This window comes from Etheostoma cragini, chromosome 6 (assembly GCF_013103735.1).
Source record: "Etheostoma cragini isolate CJK2018 chromosome 6, CSU_Ecrag_1.0, whole genome shotgun sequence".
NCBI classification, from domain to species: domain Eukaryota; kingdom Metazoa; phylum Chordata; class Actinopteri; order Perciformes; family Percidae; genus Etheostoma; species Etheostoma cragini.
Window position 1 is genome coordinate 13589298 of NC_048412.1, and position 24590 is coordinate 13613887.

General features: G+C 44.1%; 1 protein-coding gene across 4 annotated transcripts in view; it reads right to left on the reverse strand.

Moving 5' to 3' along the window:
• Window positions 1-2203: 2203 nt before the first annotated feature.
• Window positions 2204-24590, reverse strand: part of LOC117946886 (transcription factor HIVEP3) — a 37902-nt gene continuing 15515 nt past the window's right edge. Inside the window, exons 2-10 of one of the 4 annotated variants that reach the window (XM_034875356.1) lie at window positions 20518-20563; window positions 12126-14491; window positions 11518-11804; window positions 9297-11321; window positions 8869-9017; window positions 5526-5701; window positions 5257-5358; window positions 3892-4550; window positions 3107-3721 (exon numbers count right to left, since the gene is read on the reverse strand). In XM_034875356.1, coding sequence (XP_034731247.1) covers window positions 3107-3721; window positions 3892-4550; window positions 5257-5358; window positions 5526-5701; window positions 8869-9017; window positions 9297-11321; window positions 11518-11804; window positions 12126-14145 — 6033 coding nt within the window. In that variant the 5' untranslated portion in view covers window positions 14146-14491; window positions 20518-20563. Of the gene's footprint in view, window positions 3722-3891; window positions 4551-5256; window positions 5359-5525; window positions 5702-8868; window positions 9018-9296; window positions 11322-11517; window positions 11805-12125; window positions 14492-20517; window positions 20564-24590 lie in introns of those variants that run through there. The other 3 variants (XM_034875358.1, XM_034875357.1, XM_034875355.1) reach the window with 3 other exon arrangements.

The following is a 24590-nucleotide window of genomic DNA, read 5'->3' on the forward strand; positions in this document are numbered from 1 at the left end:
AAATGCATGTTCAAATTAGTGTTGTGAATATTATCTTCATTCGTTTACCTAAAGATGACAGATGTCACTTTTCTCATCGAAAATTAGACTAAAGAATATCAACATTAGGAGCATGTCTGGCATTTGTTTGTTTTGTCCATTGGATATACACGAGCATGAAGCAGGCTGTGTGTTTGGCATAAAATATAGATTGTAGGATGGATGTGTAGCCTAAACACTTCACGTTAGTTTTGTTTGTTCAAACAAGGGCTGAAAAAATCCTGTTCATTTGTCAAAAAAACCTTCTATTGATAGTGTTTACTAAAAGAGATTTATAATATACTTTCCATGAAACCTGACACCTGAACATATAAAACACAGAAGGAGCCGACTGTACATTTCCTATGTGCACAGAGCATGTCCAGTGCACACAAAAAAAAGTGCCAATGAAAAGGTGTTGCAAAACAGAGGACAAATTAAAAAGGACAATCATTAAAATGGTTTTTCTATCCAAAATACTTTCACAGACTTTTTTGTGCTTACACTTTACGCTTGTGCTCACAAATCACCTCAGTTGGCTCCTACATCTTTCTTCCAAGACTCCCAGAAGAAGACTTAGCTACTATTGAGTCGTTACGGATATTCTAGCTTGTAATGTATAATCTGACAGACTTCCTGTGTGGAGGGGGACAACAACAACAACAACATTTTCCTGTTACGTAAAGATTTGTGCAATTTGTGACATGGCGATGACATTGCCACAGTGCATCACAATGAATATATTTTTTAAAACATTCTTGCAACAGAGATTGTTCCCTCAAGAGCACAGATGTGCCCCTCTCCTCAGGCATCACATCCCATAAGGCTGTCCCGAAAAATGGATAGCCAGTTAAAGTAGGAGTTAGAGAGTCTCTTTTGTCATTCAGCCGCACCCGGATGTTTTGCCAGCTTTTGTCCTAGAAGCAGGTGTTTTTTTTTAATTAGCAACCTTACCTCCTTAGTTAACTCCTTAAAACAACAATCTCCCTCCAACCCCTCCGGCTCTTTGTGATCAGCATGTCCAGGGCTTTAAAAGAGGTAGAATGATCATTCACTTCAAACTATTTTTGATATAGGTGTCTAAAAATACAAGCGCCTCCCCACTGCCTATTTTGTAACATTTTCTATGGAATGTCAAGACACAGCAGCAATCATGTTCTGGCTTCTTGTCAACACACTCGCTGGTTGGGCCTGAGTCAGCTTTACGCAATCCACATCTTGCTGTGCCGCTAATCATTGTTGAATGGAAAACACAGCAAGAATAGGAGTCATACGTTTATGTGAATATGGTTTTATATTCCTTTAGAATGATTTAAATAGTTTAGACACTTATATGACATAATGATGGAGGGTTTAATCTTTGTAAAATCAAAAGAAGCCTCTGGAAGTGATACATGTGTGTCCTTATATCAGAAAACAGAGAATTAATTAACATTTAACCCAGCCATAGTTCATGGAGCTGATAGACATTCAAGTTCAAGTTCATGTTGGTTTAGAGTAGATAAGAAGAATTTCTTTGGAAAGGTGTGTGTCACCTCTGGACCCCAATCAAAAGCAAAAGCAAAATAACCAGAATGTCAAATGACACCAATGGGTGTTAGGGATTTAGTAAGGACATCTAGTGGTACTACTAAATGCATACAGCTGTTTTGTTGCTCCCACAAGAGAGAAAAGCTTAGTAGTTTATTTATGACAGTGTGAGTTTATACTTGCTATTCAACCCTGGCCACGTCCTGGAAGGTGATGAAATAAAGAACAACCTAACAATGAAAAGAAATGATTGTGGAAGCATCATGCAAGCAGATGCTTTGATGCCCCTGGGGGCACAAGGTTCGGAGAATATATTGGTGAGTATGAAAAAAAGCATGTGAATCCTATACCATGGCAGAAACAGTCACTAAATCTCATCCCTACTAAACACTCATGGAATATTTTGGAGTGACGTGTTAGACAGTAGCACTCTTGCACCATCATCAAAACACCAAACTGGGTTATGTCTTTTGGAAGAATGCTGTACAATCCATGCAGTTCAATTGTAAAATTCATGCCGAGATAAAGCTATTCGGGCAACATGTGGTGGTGGCCTACAACCTGCCTAAGAAACAGGTTGTCCACCTTTAGTAGCAAAAGCATGATGATACTGTACACATGGCGCAATGGAAGAAAAGCACAACCTCAAGGGAGCCTGGTGCATTTTTTATTTCGTCAATGACTAGAAATTTTGCTGTGTGTGAAACCTGCAGGGCACTTAATCCTTAGGTACCAGCCAAACGCAATCCCTCATCTTGGCCACCAATTCAAGTCACATGAACATCATGAAAAAGACACATAGATGTAACAAAAAACATCATTTTTCCAATAAAAAAAAGTAAAAAAAGAAAAAAAGATCATTGTCATCAAATAACAATAAATAAGGATCACTCTTCCCTGTACAGAGATATATTCTAATCTAAAATCTTTTGTAATAAAAAATAGAACTTCAGTGCATTTCCTTTGACACGCTTCCGCTTTTCCTTCAATAACGCTACGACTCGACTGTCTGTTACCCTGGCTTTAACTCAATATCCTTTAGAACAGAAACATTAAAAACACCAAATATTAACCCTCCTGAACAACACAAAAAAAGCAGATATAAAATTTCACAGCCTTCTCTTTGTTTATCTGTACTTTACATCTCAAAACACAAACCTGGACAAAAAAAGGCACAAGTAACTACAGTTTGCGTAATACTAGACAAAAGTTGGACAAAAAAATGGAATTATTTTTGATTAAAGATTTTGGTCATTTACAAATTTATTCATATTCTTTTTACATATATTTAAACACATTAAGATTACCAGTATCAATAGAGATACAGGAAGGATATATTCATATTTATATATATATAATTTGTATGTATAGGTAGACATTATTTTCACAAAGAAAAAAGTGCATTTTTATAACAAACCTGAATATTGCCAAAGAACAAACATTTAAGTTAACAATAGTATTGAAAACTGTATAAAATTGAAGCATAATAAAAAACAAGACTAGTGTAGCAACCAATAAAGCAAAATGGGATGCATGATGCATCAAGGTGTAGACACCATTAAGTGCCGTCTGTTGTGGCGTCTTCTTTAGCTCCTCCCTCCACCAGATCACCACCAGACGCTGGCCCCGCCCCCTCTGACTGATGTCCAGTGACATGCTTGGCTACGGGGGCTGCTAGACTGAGGGGTGCTCCTGAACTGTATCTGACGCAGTGTTTGGTGGTCTCAGTAGCAGGACTGTGGGTTTCAGCGGAGCCATGTGAGCTGCCATATTGCTTTAATGCAGTGCTGAGAACGCACTGTCCTGACTGGCTGGTTCCTGCTGTCTGGTGCTCTGACCAGTGGTCTCCAGGAGTCCTAAGCCCTTGGGTTCTGGGGGTCCCGCCCCAGTATGATTCAAATCTGGCCAGTGATGGCCCTTCCATGGGGGGAGACGTTGGGGACGAGGGGGTGGTGGGTTGGGACCTAGGTCTGGCCTGTACCATTTGGATCCCTCCAATAGGGATCATCAGATAGGGGACCTTGGCTTGTTGGGAGTGCATGGGAAGATGGCTGAAGATGTTGTCTGCTGTTTGGTGGCCAGGATAACCCTCACAAGTGGAAAGACGGAAAGCAGGTGGAAACAAGCTGGCATCTGGCCATGTTGGCCCGTCTGCTGCTGTACCCATTTTCACCTGGAGAGGGAGCAAAGACTCCACAATTAGGCCATATTTTATGGAATTTGCTCTGTCAGTACACAGGGTACTGTACACAGATATCTTCCTAGGAGGAAACTGCAGGAAATATATTGTAGTTGCTGTTGTTCAGGTAAAAATACTATGTGCAGTTCTGCAGAAAGACTCACCGGTTTGACATGACTACCCTTTGTACCAGGGCTCTCCCACGGCAGGTATCCAGGGGTCCTGTGCAGGAGCCTGAGTGGTGAGGGAGGGGTCCGAGCTTGTGATGCTCGGTAGCAGCTGGGCGAAATGGGACAAAGAGGAGAAAGGGGTCTGATGGGAGATGGTCCTCTCTCTGGGGAGGGTGAGACGTGTCTAGGCGAGGACAGCTCTGTCCTGGGGGAGAAGCTGTGGATGGGTGAGGACAGCTCCAAACGTGGGGAAAGGCTGCGGCTGGGGGAACAGCTCTCACTGCTGGGGGAGAAGGCTCTTGGGTGTGCCTTCCAGCCTCTGTGGGAGAACAGCGCTCTCCTGCTGCCTGGAGATGCGGCTCGTCTGCTGGGCCAAACTCCCCTCGGGGAGTGCTCCTGGCCTAGGCTGGGACTAGGGCCCGGCGGCTCAGGTTCAGGAGTGCCCTGCTGAGAGCGCCTACTACAGCTGGAATGCCCTGCTGTCGATGGGTGGGTGTCTGACGAACAAGAGGACGGTGGATCGTCATGGGATGCCGACTCCTCTTCCTCGTCATCGTCGTTGTCGTCATCGTCCTCGTCCTCTGACTCATCCACGTCGGAAAACTGATGTTCCTCCTGTTCCTCTGAGCCACACACGCGTTCATCACTTTCTGCTGCTTGCACAGACAAAGACACAAAACACATACACATCCTTTACATGTTATCCCTTTACTTCCATGTTGTACTCTTTAAATCTGCACTGTACAAAAATCCTTACATTGGGAGACAGGAAAAACATTTACAGAACACTTTTCAGGAACAAGCAAGAAGGGTTAGGACAGTGTACTGTATAATTCTGACAAACATCACCCACCACCCATCAAACCCATCTTATAAATAGACTGAGGATGAAAAGACCGGATTTAATTGAATAGCATCATGCCTCTATTCACAAACTATCTCAACAACATTGTGAATGGAAAGATGGTTCAAATGGCGCGTCCTTGGCTGCGATGAGTGTAGTCTGTCAGCAAGAAAGTGACGGGGGGGGGGGGAGAATTGTGAGTTGGCTGGCTTTGAGCAACAAAGCCAGCCAAGCAACATATATTTGCAACATATATTTGAGAACAAGGTATTCTTGAAAGACTGGAGCACATCAGGAGACTGTGGAATGCTCTGTATTCTTCATTTATTTATCTTCTACTTTTTCATATTTCTTATACAAGCCAGAGGGAGCAGAATAGAACATGGTGTTGCATAAGCTGTCAGTGCTGAGCAGCTATAATTCTTTAGAGGCAGAAGTTCATCCAGCTGTGTTCCAATATTTCTCTACAGTGGATAGGAAATATGTGAGATGCCTCCCCATCCCCTCTTAAGTACCTGTTTCCTCGCTCTCTGGCTCGTCCAGTGATGACTCGGATACTCCCATTACCTGGCATTTTTTCCCATGAGCCTTTGACTTCATGTGTTTAGTAAGGTTCCCTAGGAAGGAAGAAGAAAAGCACCTAAAATTGTCTACTAGTCACACGGAGCAAGGGAAGTGATGACATTGCAACAACCAAAGCAAAATAAAGTAGATTGCTATGTTGTGACGGAACAAATAGCAACATGAATCATGTTTGTAGTAACTTAGTAAATCCTCTTCTTACCTTTGGTTTTGAAGGCAAAGTTGCAGTGTTTGCAAATGTATGGACGGAGATCAGTGTGCGTTCGGATGTGCTTTTTCAGCATGCTGGGCTTCTTACAGCGGATGCCACACTCTCCACATATGTATTTGCCCCGGCCGCGACCTCTCACATAAACATACTCTTCATTGGACTTGTATCTAAGAGAGAAACATAAAATAGATAATATAAATAATAATAATAATAATAATAATAATAATAATAACAATAATAATAATAATAATATTTGTTAAGGTACAACATGTGGAAATGGCCAAAATCGCACTAATTTTGAACTTTCAATTAAAAATGTCGGACCTTTTAGGTTTAGGGTATGCCTAGAAGTAACGTCAGTTAGAGCACCTTTAAAGCAACACTATGCAACTTTCCCCTCTTCAGTCCCCCTGAAGGTTGTCTCATTGGAACTACAGCTCCTGTGTCTGTATTCATAGATTTCTTTCGCCACTTGAGGGCAACGGAAAAAGCTGGAAACACAGCCTAAACATATCTTTATCTTGTAAAGTTGTTATGGTGAACTTGTTAGCAAACAGTTGCCTATTTGTAGCATTTGCAAAATTAGGATTCATTTGGAGTCGTGTTTCTGGCCACGTGGCAAATGTCAGTCTAATATTATTCTCCTTTTACCTTGATTTTGGTCTCCACCAACACTTTAGAAGGTAGCATACCATGTTTTTATTTAGCTTTTTCCTGAAAACAAGGCAGATGACAAAAAACTAAAACAGTGTTCTTTAGAGCTGAGGGGGAGTGCACAGTTGGGTGTTAATTCTCTGTGACCCCTTTCACATTACTGCCATTTGACTTGTTCTCAGACAGAACTATTGATTAGTGCAGCTTTAATAGTAATGTTAAATGTGTATGTGGGTTTGTGTAGGGCACAAATACATGCACACGCAAAATAAACACACACACACACACACACACACACACACACACACACACACACAAACACAGAAAGTTGAGAAACAAAGCTTTCTCTATGGAGGTGGGTTGGGGAAGCCCCACCAAAACCCCAGCAGCACTGAGTCCCTCGGCCGTTACTTACCACTACACCCTGGGCACACAAAGAATAGCAGCTATTCTGCTGAGATCGGGTGGCCCTGCCAAAAACAGCAGCAGCTAAAGAAGGAGAAGGGAAGCCTGGCTATGGCCAACAACCTAAAATAGACACTATATATAAAAATCAAGAAACACATTTAGGTCTAGTCTATAAACACAGTTTATTTGCAATCTTGATGTTTACCAAAAGGCTATTTGTGGACACAGTGGACAACAGACATTTTACATCTGAATGAGTTGTCCTCTATGAAAAACTCCATCTGCTCTCACTACTCAATAAAAGACATACAATGCACTCTGAATTGTAAACATCACATTTTTGTTGACTGTGTTTAATTTCAGGATATGCACATCTACAAGAACCCAGGCTGGGAATGCTCCCTGTGGTATAACAATAGCAGCCACAGCAAATCATAACAAATAGTTACACAACTGTGAAACAGTGGCATTAGGTTGTGTTCATTCAGGCTCTGTTGCTGTTCGGTTATTGTTTACTGGCATGCATTTCTTTCCACTGCTAAAAATATCCACCCACATCTCCGGAAAATCAAGGCAGAACTTGCACTTCACACATCAAATGAGCAGCATGTCTCTGGGTAGACTCAACCGACAATCTGCCCCTGCTTGTGGTGCAGCGTTACGGCCGTCACGGCAGATTGTAAAGAGAATACCACTTTCAACCAAGTGGTGCAACTGATTAAGAAGACCAGTGAATTTCAAAGCAGTGACAACCGAATAACAGTAAAAAGCAATACTGCAGATCCTGAAACATGCTTCAATCAGTATTTGCCTCAGAGGAATTTGCTATGACCATTTACCACTGTAGTTAAATTGTCATGACAAATCTGCAATGTTAGCCATTTACACCATGGAAATCAATCTGCATAGAATCCAGGAGACCATTCAGCTTGAGGGATTAAAGCTGATGTTTCACGGACCTTTGCTGCCACCAACAAGGAGCAGCTATGCTTGCTTAATTGCTAAGACATGAAGGGAAAGCTGCCTTGGTCCAATGTCTGTTTCTTTAGCAGTGTGATACTAATGAACTCTAGAGACCCCTGCCCCCCTCTTTCTTAAGGGATCTCTGAAATTGGATCAAGATAAAATCGTGCAAGTCACTGGAATGTTAACAAAGCCGCATGATGCATATTCATTAAAAAAAGTGTTGTTTGTTCTCCAGGATAAAATGATTGCCGCACACTCATGATTTCAAAGGGTTGATACAAGGGAGATGGGGATAATGAGTCCTAACGGAGTCAGGGTACAACACATTGTGCTGTGTTCATTTGCATGGATAGAGAAAACATAGGGGTGCATGTGCACAGAGAGAGGACACAGAGGAAGTTAGTAGGGAATGAAGTGAAATATATTCATTGGTAAGTAAAACTGGAGGAGTTGCCGAAGTGACACAAGAGGCATATGCAGAAGGATGCGAGTTGGTGTTAAACAGAGGACGTGAAGAAGGGAGAAAGCGGTAGGCTGTTAATGGATGTAAATGCTCTTTCTGAATATGTGTAATGCGTGGCTGCAAATGATAAAGACTGGTAATTAGTGCCTTATCTACTGTTAGGCAGACAACTCCTTCACACTCAATCTGTGTGCACATTAACACAAAACACAGCCCTTAAATGTGAATGTCCTAACACGCACACAAACATATAAGCAAAAGCCATTCCTTAAAATCTCTTCCGTCTGCTTATATCGCTAAAACATTTTACATTCCCATCAAAAGGAAAACCAGAATGTTCTGAAATTCTTGCTAATCTGGAACATTTTACCTTGATTCACTACTCAATTTTTTATTGCTGCCCCATTTATCCTAATGTACAGTATTTATACTGTTGCATCAATGTGAACAGATCTGGGTAAACTTTCAGCTCTAAACACAGTAATCCTGGGTCTGCTCTGGAAAACCCCTGCAAAAACAGGTATAAATGAGTCTCACAAAGTATTATCTCTCCAAATTAACATTTCTAAAACACAGACATAATTGACAGCAGTAAGAGGAAAAAGCTTGGCTGCAGGTACAAATGAAGTCCCTGCAGGTTTCACTCGTTTCACTCCCATCTGTTACTGTAATTCTCAGTGCACTATTGTCAGCTCTCCATAGTTGCGGTTCTGCTTTCATCAGGCATTGGTTTGTGACAAAAGAACACATTACTTTTGTTATGAGGCCCCGCGATGATTCACTAATATTAAATTTGGAATTAAACAATGTGCACTTCAACAGCCTCGCTCTTGTAGTTCTTACCCGCCTTCAAAGATGCGAACACGAGAGGGATCGCTCTGTTTGGAGGTGGAGGGTTCTTCCTCTTCTTCTCCCATCTCTTTATTCTCCTCCTTGTCAGGCTGCTGCTGATCCTTTACTTTAGTGAGGGTGCTGGGTGGGATGGCATGTAGCTACACTCAAGACACACATTGACAAATTCAAAACAACTTAAAATAAAATGTTAACAGTTTTACTGTTAAAAGAGCATTCCACCCAGTGACACTCCCCAAGACCTGTAAAAATCATGGAGTCTTCCGTCAAGCAAATTAATGGGGTTATGTGTAAATCTGACAGATTAACATAAAAGATAATTTTATTATATAGCATTGTATTCTATAAAGGATTAAGGTCTCTTTAACAGATGGGTTTTAAATTATAGTACAGTAATTGTATATTGTGATTATGTTTACCTCTGACACACGTGGGGTCATGCTACTGGCAGGGACCAATTTGCTTTTGGCCTGGGATGTAGCCATGGCCATGGTGTACGTCTCTGAGCTGTGCTTCTGTTTGGAGCACAGCAGAGACAACGCCACCTTAGTGCTGAGGCCCGGCAAGTTGGGGTTGTGAGCACTGATGCTCCAGGTAGAATAAACTGAGCTGCGGGGGTCCCTCAGGGTAGACGGGTTGGGTTTAACATAGTTCAGGTAGCACCAGTTGACTGAGGTGGAGTTGTGGAGACTGGGGCACGAAGGGGAAGCTTGTCTTTCAACCCCCTTTTCTACAACTTGCACCTCCTCCTTTCTTTTACTTGTCTTTTCAGTAGACTCCTTCTCCTCTTCCTCCTTTTGCTCTCTATCATGTTTCCTTGGTTCTTGCTCCTGCTCGCCTTCCGCTTTTACAGTCATCACCCCTTGCCCCTCTGGCTGATTGTTCACCCCCTCTTCCAGTTTTCTCCCAGTGGCTTTACTTTCTTCTTCCCTTCTTACCTTATATTCAACATCCTCCTCTTTCTCTACTGTCTTATGTTGCTCCCCTTCCTCCTCCTCTTTTACCCTTTTCTGGTGACGCTGGGCCTCTGTGCTGAGCTCCAGACTGGCTGCAGGAGAAAGCATGCGTTTACTTCCTCCAGCCCCCAGTGGACCATATCCCTCCCCAGATCCTGAGGCCAGCTCCGTGGGTAGAGACAGGGGAAGGAAGCTATTGATGTCTGGGGAGGGGACCATCAAGTAGGACCTTTGCAGCTTGTCCCGCTCCACCTGGCCCATGATGACCATAGGTGTGCAAGAAATGGGTTCCTGTGAGCGAGTGGAGGCCAGGATCTGGGACAGAGTGGTATACATGGCACTGGCATAGGTAGGTATATGGGTCTGGACCCGCACTGGCACCACAAGGGACACTACTGGTGTAAGCTGTGCTAGGCATGTGGCAATGACTGGCCGTGGATGGTGATAAGAGATTCTGACAAGGGATTGAAATGTAAGGGCAGAAGACATGGGCGAAATGGAGGGTCTGCTTTCTGTAGTAGGAAGGGAAAGAACATGCGCAGCAAGTCTTGGAGGAAAAGGCAAGTACAGAGCCTGACTAGCTCTAGTTCTAGAAGAGAACTGGAGAGGAACTAAAGAAGAAGGCTGATGTACTGGTATACCCAAATGTTCTGCCATGTGGAGTTGCGCTGGGTGTATCTGTATAGGTGAAGGAACTGTCTGTGAATGTAAGAAGGCTCTATGGATGGTTTGGGTGGACAGTACTTCAGAGATTGCTGTAGTGACGGGGAGTAGCTGGGATAGTGATCCTGGGGAAAACGTTTGCTGCAAAGGGAGCACATCCTGAGAGGGCGGAAATATTTGTGGCTGTAACAGCTGCAAGGCTTTCCCTGTGGCTTCCGGGCTGAACCGGGCGCTTGTCTCTGGTGAGCAGAAAGGAAGATGGATGGAGCGGGAAGGCCCAGGCTTTGGACTCTGGGCTCTGGACAGCTGACTCATGTTGCCCCCCTCCTCCTGCTCAGGTTCACCTAAGGTGGCATGCTTCACAAGGAGACACTTTCTCCTTTCTTTCCAGGAGGATGCAGACTGCTGAGGGGTCAGCGACCCATAGTCAAATGACTTACTTCTAGTCTCTGAGACCTGCTCTGTTTGTTGGGGGCTAACTGGGGTCTGCTCTGAGGCTGAGCGCCTCATCTCCTTGTGGCTTTGGTGGTAGGAAGCGAATGGCACCATTAACATCTGGGAGCTTTGGCTACTGGGGGCCCAGACAGCAGGCTCCGTTCTTGCTGTGTCCTCAAAAGAAGCAGAAAGGCTTGAAGTGTGGGAGATGTTGCTCTCTTGACTGGGGCTGCGAGGCAGAGACACAGACTCAAAGCTTGACTCTCCAGAGGACTGGGCGGCTTCTGCCAGGCGGAGTCTCTTCTTCTTTGGTGGCAGCTTCTCTGCAGGAAGCTGGGCCAGACTCTGGCTACGCTGAGGCCACTGGAATTCCTCCACTCTCTCTGCCTCCTAGGACAGATAAATAATGTATTTATCTAACATAAAATGTATGAAGAAGCAATACTGAATACTCACTGCTCATAATGTTTCTACTGATGTTAAATTAAAAAAAAAACTTAAACAATGCATGTTTAACATTTACTTGAAGGAGATGAAATTGTGTAAAATGTACAAAAACGTATAGCTACTTTAAATAGTCACGTACCTTTGACGAGGATGCCGTCACTGGCTGCGACACAGATGGCATGTCAGCATCAGGCTCCACAGTAACAAGGATCTCTGGCACTTGGATATTTGGCTGGCGGATGAGGCGAGATGTCGAGGGTGATGGTTTTGGCTCGGGTGGCTGTGTTCGCTGACACTCTCTGAGGTCTGGTTCCTGGCTCTCCATGGATACACTCTCCTGCTTCTCAAAAGAGCTTGTGTGTTGGATGACAGACACACCTTTCCTGTCTTGCTGCTGTTGTTTTGGCTCAGTCTGTAAAGAAACACCTAAAACAAACAAAAGAAAGAAAAAAGCTACTACTGTATCATATTGGTATGCAGATTTTGAATTGATGACATTTAATTGATTTTGCACTTCATTCCTTTAGCCGTGGTGTAGTGTAATTTCCCACGATAAGTTTTCCTTTCTGTTTACTTTGCTTTAAATAAATGATGTAGAAGCAGCTATGGATTTATTATTAATATATTTTCCTTAGCTATTCAGGTTTGTCAGATGTTAAAAGAAAATAAAAAGGTATGACAGATAAGAAACGTATTGCTAATGTTGTTATAATCTGATCTGCAGCTGCAGGTGATACATAAACAAACCTGAGTGGGCCTGGCTGTGATCTGGTCTGCTTGGCACAGGAATGAGGCTTGTGGAGCTGCCTGCAATGGCTACAGACCCAGGGATGGGCGGATCCTCCTCCAGACTTTCCTCTTTTCTCCTCTTCCTCACTGCCATGGCCAACGCTCGAAATTTATAGTGCATCATCATCTGGGGGCGATCCTTACTACATGTTTTACTTGCATCCCCGCTGTCGTGGTCAAGGGTTTGCTGTCCTGTGCAGATGCCTTTGTGGGCCTCGTAGGCATCCCTGTTTTGGAAGTGGGTCCCACATGCTTCACATTCAAACTGAATCTTTTGCTGTTGTTGTTGTTGTTGTTGTTGTTTTTGCTGTGGTTGCCTGGCATGTTCACCTCTGGCTAAGAAAGAGGAAGTGGTGCCTGCCTCCTCCAGCATTAGCTCAGCTCCCAGTGGAACTTCTATGGCAGGCTGGCGCCTAAGCATACGCTGGGCATGGCCAACCCTCATCTCTGCTACCAACGCTTGCTGCTCATCGAATGACTGGCAAAGACGGTAACCTCTGCGAGACATGGTGACAGAGGTGGAGGGCTCTCCTTCGCTGGTAGAGGATGGCATTGAGTGGCTTCTAAGAAGAGGCACCGCTGACAGCTCCTGGGCACCTGATGGATCTGCCTTAGGTTTGTGGGGTTGCTTCAGACTACTGGGGCCAGGGGCTTCTGCTTTGGCATCGAATGTGTAGGGATCTTTAGGGGTGGTAAATTTGGTTGATTCCATGCTGTTCTTCCTGGACAGAGAGGAGCGCCTGGGCTTCACACTGTCAATCTTACTGGTGTCTACTACTTCTTCATTTATATTGATGAGCTTGGTAATGTGTTCTATTACTTGGGTTTTGGGTACAGCGAAGGGAATGTTCTTCTCCTCCATTCCTGAGGATGAGGAAAGTGAAGAATGAGGCTGCTGCTGATGGGGACTGCGCTGCTGCCCTCCCATCCTTCCATATTTCCCTAGAATAATTTCTGCGTAGGTTTTGACACTGGCACTGGGAGGGCTAACTTGGGACAGGTCAGTGCTGCCTGACCCGGAGAAGTATCCAGACTCTGTGCTGCCCTTGCTGCCAGGGCCTAGAGAGGAAGATGAGGTGGAAAGAGAGGAAGGAGGATCATCTGGAGAAGCCAATGGGCCACGTTTCCTTTCACTAAGCCTCAGTGCCAGCCTTTGCTTGACAGCCTGGGAGTCTTCCGGCTTCTGGCTCTCCTCTGAGCCTCCTAACGGCTCCCTACCACCTTTTCTTTGCAGGCCCAACATCACCTTAGCGGAGGATTTTCTGTGTTGGCCCGTCTCTTCTTCAGATTCAGTGCTTTCTCCCTCTGTGTGTTCCTCAGGGTCTTCTCCAACGCCACTGCCCTCTGGTCCACTCAAACTAGGCTCATCACGACTGGACGCCAGGCCTGCTTTAATGCGATGGGCATGGGACTTGCGGTGCTTGTACAGGTTGCTCTTGGTCTTAAAAGAAAAGCCACAGGGGGCACAAGGGTAGGGTCTTTCTCCTGTATGAGAGCGGATGTGTTTCTGTAGAACACTTGGCTTGGCACATGGACGGCCACAGTAAGTGCACACATATTTCCCTGGTTTTGGGGGTTTCTTCTCCCCTTTTCTGGGTGAGCTGACTCCTTCTAGGCCGTCTTGGCTGGACTGAGATGCGACCCCATGACCATGCTCACCCCGGGTGGAGGAAGTAGATGGAAGGGAAGAGGTTGATGAGGAAGCTGGAGAGAAAAAGGGAGGGACCCCTGAGGGACCTGGGTTGTCTGAATGCTGCCATGCTACTGCTTGCTGCTGCTGTAACCGAAGCAGAAGGTCAGTGCGTTTGGGTTGGCGACTTTGCAGGCGGCCCAAGGCTCTGTGTACAGGGCGAGGATTAGGAGGCTGCTGGGGCTGCTGAGGTGGACAAGATCCCAGAGAGGATTCAGCTGTCACATGCTGCTGCTCTTGCCTTCCAGTGCGCTCCCCATCAGCCGGACGGCTGGGCTCAGCCTCCATAGAGTGGGGAGGAGGCCTCACAGACACACAAGGAGGGGCTCTGGGAGCCTCATGGGGCTAACCGCATGGCAGCAGAGAGGTCAGATGCAGGGGAACATCGACAGACAGAGTTGTAAATCACAACGAAAGGCCTGTTTCAGTGTGGGCCAAGAGTTATTCAAGAGGACCAAATGAGGCATCATTAAAAGGTGCCCTGAAGCTGCATGGTTGCAGGTAAACACGGACCATCTCTCCGTACAAAGCAGTTCTGCTTCTGTCCAGCCTCAGCCATTCTAAAAGCCCTCCCAAGGTCTTCTCTGCATCTTCTGGGTTGGTTGTCAAGACTGTTAGCCGTTTCTGAATGGGTCTAAAGAAACAGAAAAAGACAAGGAAGGACTGTGTTAATATTATTAGATTTTATCACAGAGAGATACAGCATGACAAAGTGCTGTTCCTTATTTCTTTTCTTCACTTGCTGGAAAACAGCACAGCAAAACATAGGGGGACCTTGTGAAGATGACTTTGGCTTCTTGACATCTTAAGGGGTTTCCCAAAACCCTGCTATGCAGTCTGAAAAAGACTTATGATGGTAGAGCAGAAGGTCAAATCATAATTGTCAAATTATGAAATGATATCAAACTCCCTATTAACCCCCCCACCACCACCACCACACACACACACACACACACACACACACACACACATATCATACTATTACAAATAGGGGTACATTTCCTGGTCTGGTGTTGAGTGGGGTCAATGTTGGAATGAGAACATTAGCAATGTAATTGCATCATCAAATGCTATTACTCTCATCTGTCCTGGCTTCAACACTTAATAAGCAGCAAGTGTGCAGTGATTCAGGAGACAAAGGCACACCTACTGTGCATCTATTAAGAAATGTGAGGTCCCTATGTTCTGTTATTGGCATGGTGGTGATCTGAGCACACAGGCTTCTAGTATGTGCATGTTTAAACATGCCCTTTCAATTTTAGACTTACTGAACCTGATTCATATCTGACCCACAACTGGCCTGCTCTGCAGGAGTCAGAGCAGCACCATCCACAGCACAGGCACCAACAGAAGAGACCACAGTGTCCGGGCAAGGAGTCAAAACAAATGTTGGAAATATATCCTACGCTTATCTGATCTGACACTAAAGCTGAAGGGGGTAAATGGAAGGGGTGCTGTTTTCTAGTGGATAAAGGCATTAAGGGGCAATTGGGTTTCAGTCTACGCCCCTCACACTCTGTGGTTATACCGCCACTAGGGTGCAGTGTTTATGAGGGGCCAAGAGTGGCTGCTTTTTCAAGCCTGTTGAGAAAGGGTACTCTGAGAACTTTTATCAAGATAGATCTATTGTAATATTTCCCACTCACACACTACTGCAGAGCTGTGCTTATGAGAAACCAATATAGCTGATCGTGGAGACTTGCGGCTCCAACTAAATCTCCTATTTTATCAAGATGTATGTTCTGTAATATCCCCACCCACTTACTACAAATCTTGCACTCCGTCTCAACTCGAGACACGGGATTCTTGTATCACGGCCAATCAAAACACATTCTGGGAATAGATTGGGACAATCATAACATTTTCACTGAGCAGCCGTGCCCAACTGGAGACAGTTCCAGCACAGGCTCATCCATAGTATCAATCACTGCTCAAGACATTGACACTACTTGCGGCCCCCCCAATTCTGTCAGACTCGGCAGATCAGCACTTACTAAAGGAGGACGCTTAGAGATATGCATATGAAGTAGGAGTAGGAAAGAGTGCACAATGACATGAGCAGAGGTGGTGAAGAGAGAAAGAATCAGGGACCCAGTGGCTAAATAAACAGACCCAGCAGAAGACTGCAGCTCAAGGGGCCAGTGGTGGCAACGCAGCACTGACAGATTTTTTTTAATGAGCCACACTTGCTCTCTCTCTCCATATGTCTAAAAAAACACTGCAAAGTCAGCCTTCATTAGAGCTAGTTTACAGTGGGATAAAGAGAGAAAGAGAATCAGTCTTCTTCTTAGAAACAACTTGACAGATTCTCGGCTCCATCTCCACGTTCCACCCATCTGCTGAGGGGCAATCATCTGTTTAGTGTGTGTTTCTCCAAGCAGACCAATGCCTTGATTACAGCAACCTTTTACCATCAACACACAGCAATTAGGCAGCATAACAAAACTGTATTTAAGGAGAATTCCGGGCAATTTCTATGTTAATCTTCAACGCTGTAAGTATGCGAGTACTTTCGATTGAAAAAAAAAAAATGGATTGTTGTCGGCTGCGAGAGGCAAGTAAGACGGGGAAAAAGGCTGCCTGCCCGGCTAAGGAATCTACCACACACATCAACACTGTCAAGCCTCCTACTCTCCAACACCAGATCGATCACACACAAAATGGATGAGCTACAAATACACACGGAAGTGCTGATTTATGAGTTTCACAAAAGCCTGGCTGAACACACTTATCAACAGCTAGCAACTAGATCTAGCAGCTAACACCTGCTAGAGCTAGCAGGCAAGCAAGCCAGCCACCGACAAAAACAAGACAGGGTAGGTGAATTAAAACAATGTCTGAGTTGAAAACGCATCTTGATGTTACGTAAGGGCCCACTTAATGTTGTACAGGCATATTAATTGCATTTTATGTCTGTTAAGAGGCACAAAGGCCCTCTAAAACCTTCCCCGTTAACTGCCGTTTTAGCTCAGTGTAAGCTTGTACATGTAGCTACTCCGTGTTGCCTGCATCGATTCTGGTCAAGGTTTTTTCAATCAAAAGTACTCGCATATTTATAGCGATCAAGATTAACATAAAAATTGGCTGGAATTCTCCTTTAACACCAATTATATTTCACTTTTCTGTTTTCATTTGCTGTCATCTGCTTGCTTTCTTCAGCTGTACAAGAAAACTTCTTTTTCTGGTGGCAGCCTTTTCTGTCTTGAACTATTGAGCCAGAGAGACCCATTACTCTTTAGAATTACATGATAAGCTAGATCAGGAGGGAATGGAGTTCGCAAAGGTGTTATAATTTAGATCCTGACTGAAGAGAATTACACTTTAGAGAGAAAAATAGATGCTAAAAAAAAAGGAAGAGAGAGGGCAACCAAGTTAGTAGAGATGGATAAAAAGTGAATGGGGCTAGATGTTAAGTAGAAGGTTGATGCTGTTCATAGAACATAGCAGGATTGAGCCGGAAAGCACAAAGAGCAAGACAAATTGTCTTCATCAACCCCCTGTAATAAATGTCGTTGCTTATGTCGGTTATCAGGGTGTAAGTTTAATGATCTTTGGCTGTTGATGCAGCCTTTAAACAGGGCGATTAGAAGGTTTTTAAGGTTGGGGAGAGCATTGCTTACATTATTCATGGAAGTCTAGACTGCCAGCCCTGAGTGGGGAAACACATAGTCAGGGGCTTGCCAGAAAGAAAAAAAGCCAAAGTCTAGCCTACATCAAGCCAAAACACACACACACACACACACACACACACACACACACACACACACATTGTACAGTACTATTCTCCCCAAAGCCACCAACATACAGCAGCCCTGAATCCACTCTGACACATCTAACCAGCCAATCAGCTGCAGTGCCCTGAAGTGACCTAACCTCAGCCGATCATCCTGCTGTTAGACGAGGGGTTTTCCTTTCTCATCATCCTCCTTCCATAGAGATGACTTTTCATCAACAGCGCTTAATACCTGCAGCACTATGGGCTTATACAGTACAGACACTAACAGAAATCTGTTGACAATGATAAGACCTCTAGTGAAGCACACAGGTTATGTAAATTTGTTTAGCCTTATTGATGAGGGTGGGGCAACTGCGTTCTTTACTCTGCTCTATTTTTAGGCTGAGGTGCGAGCAGAAAGCCACGGATGCAGCTGTTAACCAGTGTTAGGTTTTTTTGATTTGAGGTGTTGGATCAAAACCACAAAGCTAATATTAGTAGCAGTTTGCATCGACAAACCATGAACATTGTCTGTTGAGCATTTCAACCCCTTAGTTTTCCACCTCTAGTCTGGTATGACATATTGTATGAGGCTGCACAGAGCAGTCTGGTGGCGCACACCAAGGTCTGTTATGTGAACTAGTTTCTATTGTCTGTGCCTAAAATGTGATTAATGACCGGTCCACAGAGAAAAGAGAGGAGAATGAGTGAGGAAAGAGTGTGTGTGTGTGTGTGTGTGTGTGTGTGTGTGTGTTCATGCTAGGGGCTTGTCAGCAGAAACAGGCACTGATGCAGGTACCTGAGGAAGCCCTGACACATACACATGTACACATACACACACACACACACACACACACACACACACACACACACACACACACACACACACACACACACACACACACACACACACACACACACACACACACACACACACACACACACACAGCCATCAGACACAATGCCTCCTTCCATCATCTCTGCTGTGTCTAATAAGTCCGGCAGTTCTACTTCTAATACTGTAAATCTGATAAAACAGAGATTTAGCTCAACTCCTGCTCAATACGTAGCAAAGCAGCGCTGCAGCAGTTTTACAGTTAAAACTTCATTATCATGCAGAGGAGAGCATGGCCGGGCAGAGTTTATGTTCATTTCCTCATCAATACCCAGACGCATTTATGCAGCTGGTAATGACGGATACAAATATGGGCTAAATATTAAATTACCTGGTGCCCTGAGAACAGATAAACCCTCTTAAGTGCTTTCTAAAAAATCTGCTGTCATAGCCCTCCAAACAAAACACACACACACACACACCTCTCTCTCTTCCCATTCCCTTTTACTGGCGGTAGCCTGGTGCAGGTTCCCATGGAAACCAGCCTACTCTGAGCAACGGCAGATGGAGAGGGAGCTGGAGGTCTAAATTTATCTCCCAGCATCCTTTCTGACTAAAGACGCACACTGGCAGCAGGAAGTGAGGAGGGGAAATGCTTGGCCTCGGCGTGCTTTGGCCACCTGGTATGACCCTTGACATCTAACCCCCTTTGGGTGATGACGGGTTGACATGACAGCAGATACACACATACAGTAATGTCTGTGGCAGTTTAAACCGCAAGGGTCATGATCTCAATAAAGGAATACAACATTTGATACTGCCGAAGGCTCTGAAGCATACCCTAAGTAAAAGGTAAACGGAAAGTTAAACCACAGTCCACCAACAGAAAAAACAGAGCTGTCAATCAAATCACAAATCCTAGATGGCCACACTAACCATTTAAAAAAAAACAGAGGAAGGAACAGTTTGGTTTGATAGTAAATGACTGGAAAAGAAAGAAACCCAGACAGAACCAGACGCCAGATAGGGCGTGAAACCTCAGTGGGCAACACTCACTCGGGGATATCACTGCTGTCAGTTAAAGCCTCTCGCTACGGAGGACGCCGCCTGAAAAAACAACACATACCAGAGCTCTCACTCACTCTCTCAGCTCTGTGTGGGATGCAGCGGGATCGTTGCACCTTTGAGGCGAGAGGGTGTAGAGAAGGATTTCACAGGGCTTGGATAAGACTGGCAGTTCACAACCGTCGCAGTGTTCACTTTGATTAAACACAAGCCAGTGAACTGCAGGTCAATACCGGCCTTCAAACAAACATAAGTGGCAACAGCAGAGCCGGGTAATGCACACCTAGAAGGCAGAAGATTGCGCTGTGAGTTTTAATAATATCCCTGGCAGCAGAAAAAATCTGGTCCTTTTGGTGACATAATCAACTGTAAAAGCAAACTGACCACAACTTGGACTAAATTGCAGATTACCAGGTTTTCCATCTTCTTTTTTTTGTGGCCAAGATTTTTACGGATGGAAATCATCTTTTCGTAGTCACTTAGTTCATCAATTTAAATCAAGCAGTCCAACATTTGTCTCAGAGGAGCTCTATCCTGGATTTGGATAAGGAATAAATTCCACGAAATTCCCTGAAATTCAGGAGGAAAAAAGGGAGAGACTTTCCAACTTTAAATAAGTCTGTGAATTTGAATCAGTGTATCATAATGTCCATACAATTCAGTGACATTCTTTGACATGCAAAAAAACAACTCAGGTAGGTTGTCCTTAAACTGAGTTTTTGACATTCAAAAACTTCAATCTTTTAATTTACAAAATACTCTTGATGGTGGTAAGTTACTAGGTCACAATGTACCAAATGATAAATTTAAAATAAAAACAACAATCAAATGTAAACACCCTTGGAACAGCTGCAATAACTTAATAACTGATTTGCCATAGCTGACAAGTTAAGTAATGAAAGGGGGGGGGGGGTGACTGGGGAGAGAGCGGAATACAGAGACAGATTTAAATAAGATAGGAAGACAGAGTGAGAAAGACAGAAAGTGAGAGGTGAGCACAGAGCGAGAGAGAAAGAGAGAGAGACAGACAGACAGTTTAGATTACCTGACAGAGCAGTCTGGTCTCCCCCTTTAGAGACGCTTCACAGGCACTGTGAGACAAGCAGGGAGAGCCAAAGAGTGAGAGCGGATATGACTGTTTGAGTGGGTGTGTTGAGTGGGTGTGTTGCAGAGAGAGAGAGAGAGAGAGAGAGAGAGAGAGAGAGAGAGAGAGAGAGAGAGAGAGAGAAAGAGAGGCTGGGAGTGAGACAAAAAAGAGTGATGGAGAGAGGATGAAGAGACGACAGCAAATGAATGTTTCCACTGTACAATGCAAAGGGAGGAGCAGCAAGATACAGTAGCAAGAAGAAACTAAAAGAGACTTATATTCTTATAGCGTGAGTACTTGCTCCAAAAAAAACAGTGATGGCAATTGTCACATTACTTATTGCAACCAAAGCGCAGGACAAACCAAGAAAACAAAAACAGGTTCAGGACAGGAGCTGCTGGTGGCGTGCGTCACAATGGAGAGGATTAAAAACAGGTCCTACACGGGTTTTCCCATCACAAAGAACCCTGAGGGCTACTCCTTTCAGTTATCATCTCCTTATCAGCAAAGTCATCTTATTGTAGTGGCGTGTGAAATAAAAAGCAGCAGGGACAAATCGCCTGTCTACAAGAACAAGAATCATTTACATTAATCTTCCACTCTCAGCCACTGTGCTGCATCTGTAAATGAATTCCAGAGAAGCATCCATTCAAGCAAGCCCCCGCATTACACAGAACTTGGACTAGGCCTATCAGCGGTGCAACATGAGAGAGACAGAGAGACAGAGAGAGAGAGAGAGAGAGAGAGACAGAGAAAGAGAAAGAGAAAGAGAAAGAGAGAATTAAGAATGAATGGAGGTCCTGCTGTTCCATAGAGCTTTGCCTCACTGGCAGAGCACAGGAAGTGTGAGTCACACACTCTAAAATAAACACACTCACACTGCAACGAGCCGGCACACAGAGCAAGTGGATGGCTGAAGGCAGGCAGAGGGAATATGGATCCGCAGGCCAGCAACAAGTGGTGGTCTAGTGGGACTCACAGCCAGATGATGGGATGTTTCTCTCCTTCTCTAGTTGATCAATTATATTTATTTTAGTTTTTCTTTTCAATCTCATTAATCCACACACCTGTTCATCTGCTTTCTTTATCAATGTGTCCCTCTGCTCTTCTCCTGTGCTTTTGCTCACAGGTCCTCCTAGTATTTCTCCTCTGCTCTGTGTTTCCATTCTGAATTCATTTGGTCCCAGTCAATATGAATGCTGATCAGGACTTGGTGATTACCCCCGGCTCTGCTGGCTGACTGCTGTAGGGGACCGTGCTGAACTGATGCTGGACTCCTCTCACAGGCTGCTGGCTTTGCGGGCCGAAGCCCTGTATTGTGTCTGCCTGAATGTGCTCATTGTCACCCTTTACAGCACGCACCTTCTATACTGTACTTCCCTGCGAGGGACCTTCACCCATCCGTCATCCCTTTGTCCTCTGTTCTTCAGACTGAGCGGTTCTGACGGGAAGGTTGGGGGGAGGCAGAGGCCCGGGAACAAAACTGCCACTGTTGCGATGATTGACAGGAAAGTTGCTCTACACAGACGCAACGATTAGCAAAGCCGGGGACCGGGCTGCAGACACACACAGTCTGGTTAGGAACTAGAGAGAGCTGGCAGGCATTAAGTTGAACAGCCGTGCAAGGCAAGCGCCAACAGAGAAGATAATAATTTTGAAGACTGGGATCAAAATGGGAAGTGCAACGATCATGAAGGTGTGAAAGCAAGCTTTCGTGATGCAAATGGTACCCATATGCTACCCACTGGCCCCAAGCATGTCAGGCTCACATTATGTAAAGCTGTTCTCATTTTCAGTTAATGGAAACAAGGTCTCCCCTGTGGTATGCATATGATAATTACACAAATATGACAAACACCCACAATATAATGCAGAGGCAAGCAACACCTAAAATGTACACATCATGCTTTATAAGAAACTCCATGTTGTTTTGGAGCAGCCACAGACTATAATTTAGACCAAATGAATGGTTTGCGGATTTCCAGACAGATGACATATTTTTGGACTTTCACCCTATGAACTGCAGACACAGGCAGTAAAACAGGCAAATATGGGAGTATGCAGAGAGGGTGCTCTCTGTTCTGAGGGCAGATTATTTCAGATGTGTGGTCTTCCAGTAAACTGACCCCTGTCTGTCCATAAGATTGTGGTATTATGATAGAAACAAAACCTATTTCAAGAGGGAGCCCACCTAGTGTATAAAAGCCACTGTGGCTCAGTTTTGCTCTACCTGTTTGCATTTATTTCAAAAAAAGAACAAACAAAAAAAAACAAGTGGGCTGAGTCTTCTGGAAACAGCATGCCAAACCACTAAATCCAAGTCATTACTTGGTTAAATGTAGCTGTATCATCACTCCACTTGAAAATGTAATGGCATGAAATTTAAATACACCTTAGTTGACATAGTAAAGTAAAATAATAAAGTAAAAGTTTGACATAAACCTCGTACCCTTTTTTAAGATACAGCTTTCAGTTTCAGAAAAGACCATGACTGGATAGTACCAAAAAACAGTGTTATGAGTGTGTGTGTGTTCTTAAGCATATTGCGCAACTAATGTCATATACAGAGCTGGAGGATTATCCAAATCTTTTTGATATGATCCATCTGAGTGCGTGACTTTGGGGATGGTAATGTTGGTCTGTCAGTTGGTTCGGGGGGGCCACCACTTTGGTCCCGACTGAAGTATCTCAACTATTGGATGGGTTTCCATAAAATGTAGTACAGACATGTATTTCACCCTGAGGATGAAATGTAACAACGTTGATTATATGCTGACTACTTACTTAACATTTCAATTTGTCCAACACTTTTGGTTAATGACCAAATAATGCAAAAATGACATACCCATCAGCCTCAGCTGTACTTTGTGTTTATTGCTAATTAGCTTATGTTAGTATGCTAACACTCTAAACTAAGGTGAACATGGTAAACAGTATACCTGTTCAACACGAGCATGTTAGCATTCAGCTCAAAGCACCATTGTGTTTAAAAGAGTACTCCACCAGTTTATCATTATAGTTAGTCAGTTTATAACTATGAAAACCTTGGCTTAAATCAGGAAATATTTGATCAGAAAATAAGCAATACTCAAAAGTACCTTTTGCCAACTTTCAGCACACTAGTTTTAGATATTTGGATAAGGCATTCAAATACATACAAATACAAATGTATTTTACCACAAACATACACAGGCATCATACAGCTAGTGGCGAGCGGTGTTGTACATGCAACCAACCGGCCTGCTAATGGAGTTGAGCATGCTAGTCTTTTGTTAATGCCAATCGATATGTATCCTCAGCAGATGTGATATCTGACCCTTTAAAACACTGAAAGACGGACCACCCTCTGTTTCACTTAGCATCTCTCTTTTTTTTATCTTGATGGGTTTCTCTGCCTCTCCTTTCTCTAATTATTTCTATTTTTCTGAGACACAGAAATATCCAATCCCCTCATTGCAGCCACTCTCTCCTCATTTAGTTCTCAGTTTCAGCCTTGGAACACACTCATTATCTTTTCCTTGTCCATGGTGCTGAAGCAATAATAAGTGTCACTGTCTTTAAATGCAGCAAAGTAAACTTTTTGTGTATTATGCGGAAAGCTACCAGGAAATCATGTCTCCAGGGTTGCTGTGGGTAGTCATTATGGAAAGTAGCCTTGCCCTGAGTAAAGTCCCTGATTGGTAAGTGATACCATATATAGAGCTGATATATCATTAGCAATTTGCCACGGCAGTGTGAACCCAGCTATTATGGTTTATATAATATTAGTGTTTTCTGAGTCTTAAGCATTAGTTTTGTTTCACTGCCTCAAAGGCAAAATGGTCTTCTGACATGAAACACACATTAGGGACAGCAGCAGTGAACAAACAGACTCCGGGGCCTCATAGGGAGTTACTGTAGCTGAGTTAAAAGAGATACACAGTGTCTGTCAAAGAAACCTCATCTGCCTTTGAGCTCGACACCAAGCATCAGAACGCAGCACGAGTGGTGTGCAAATGAAGTAAAAGCGTGACAAAGCATAGGGTGGGGGG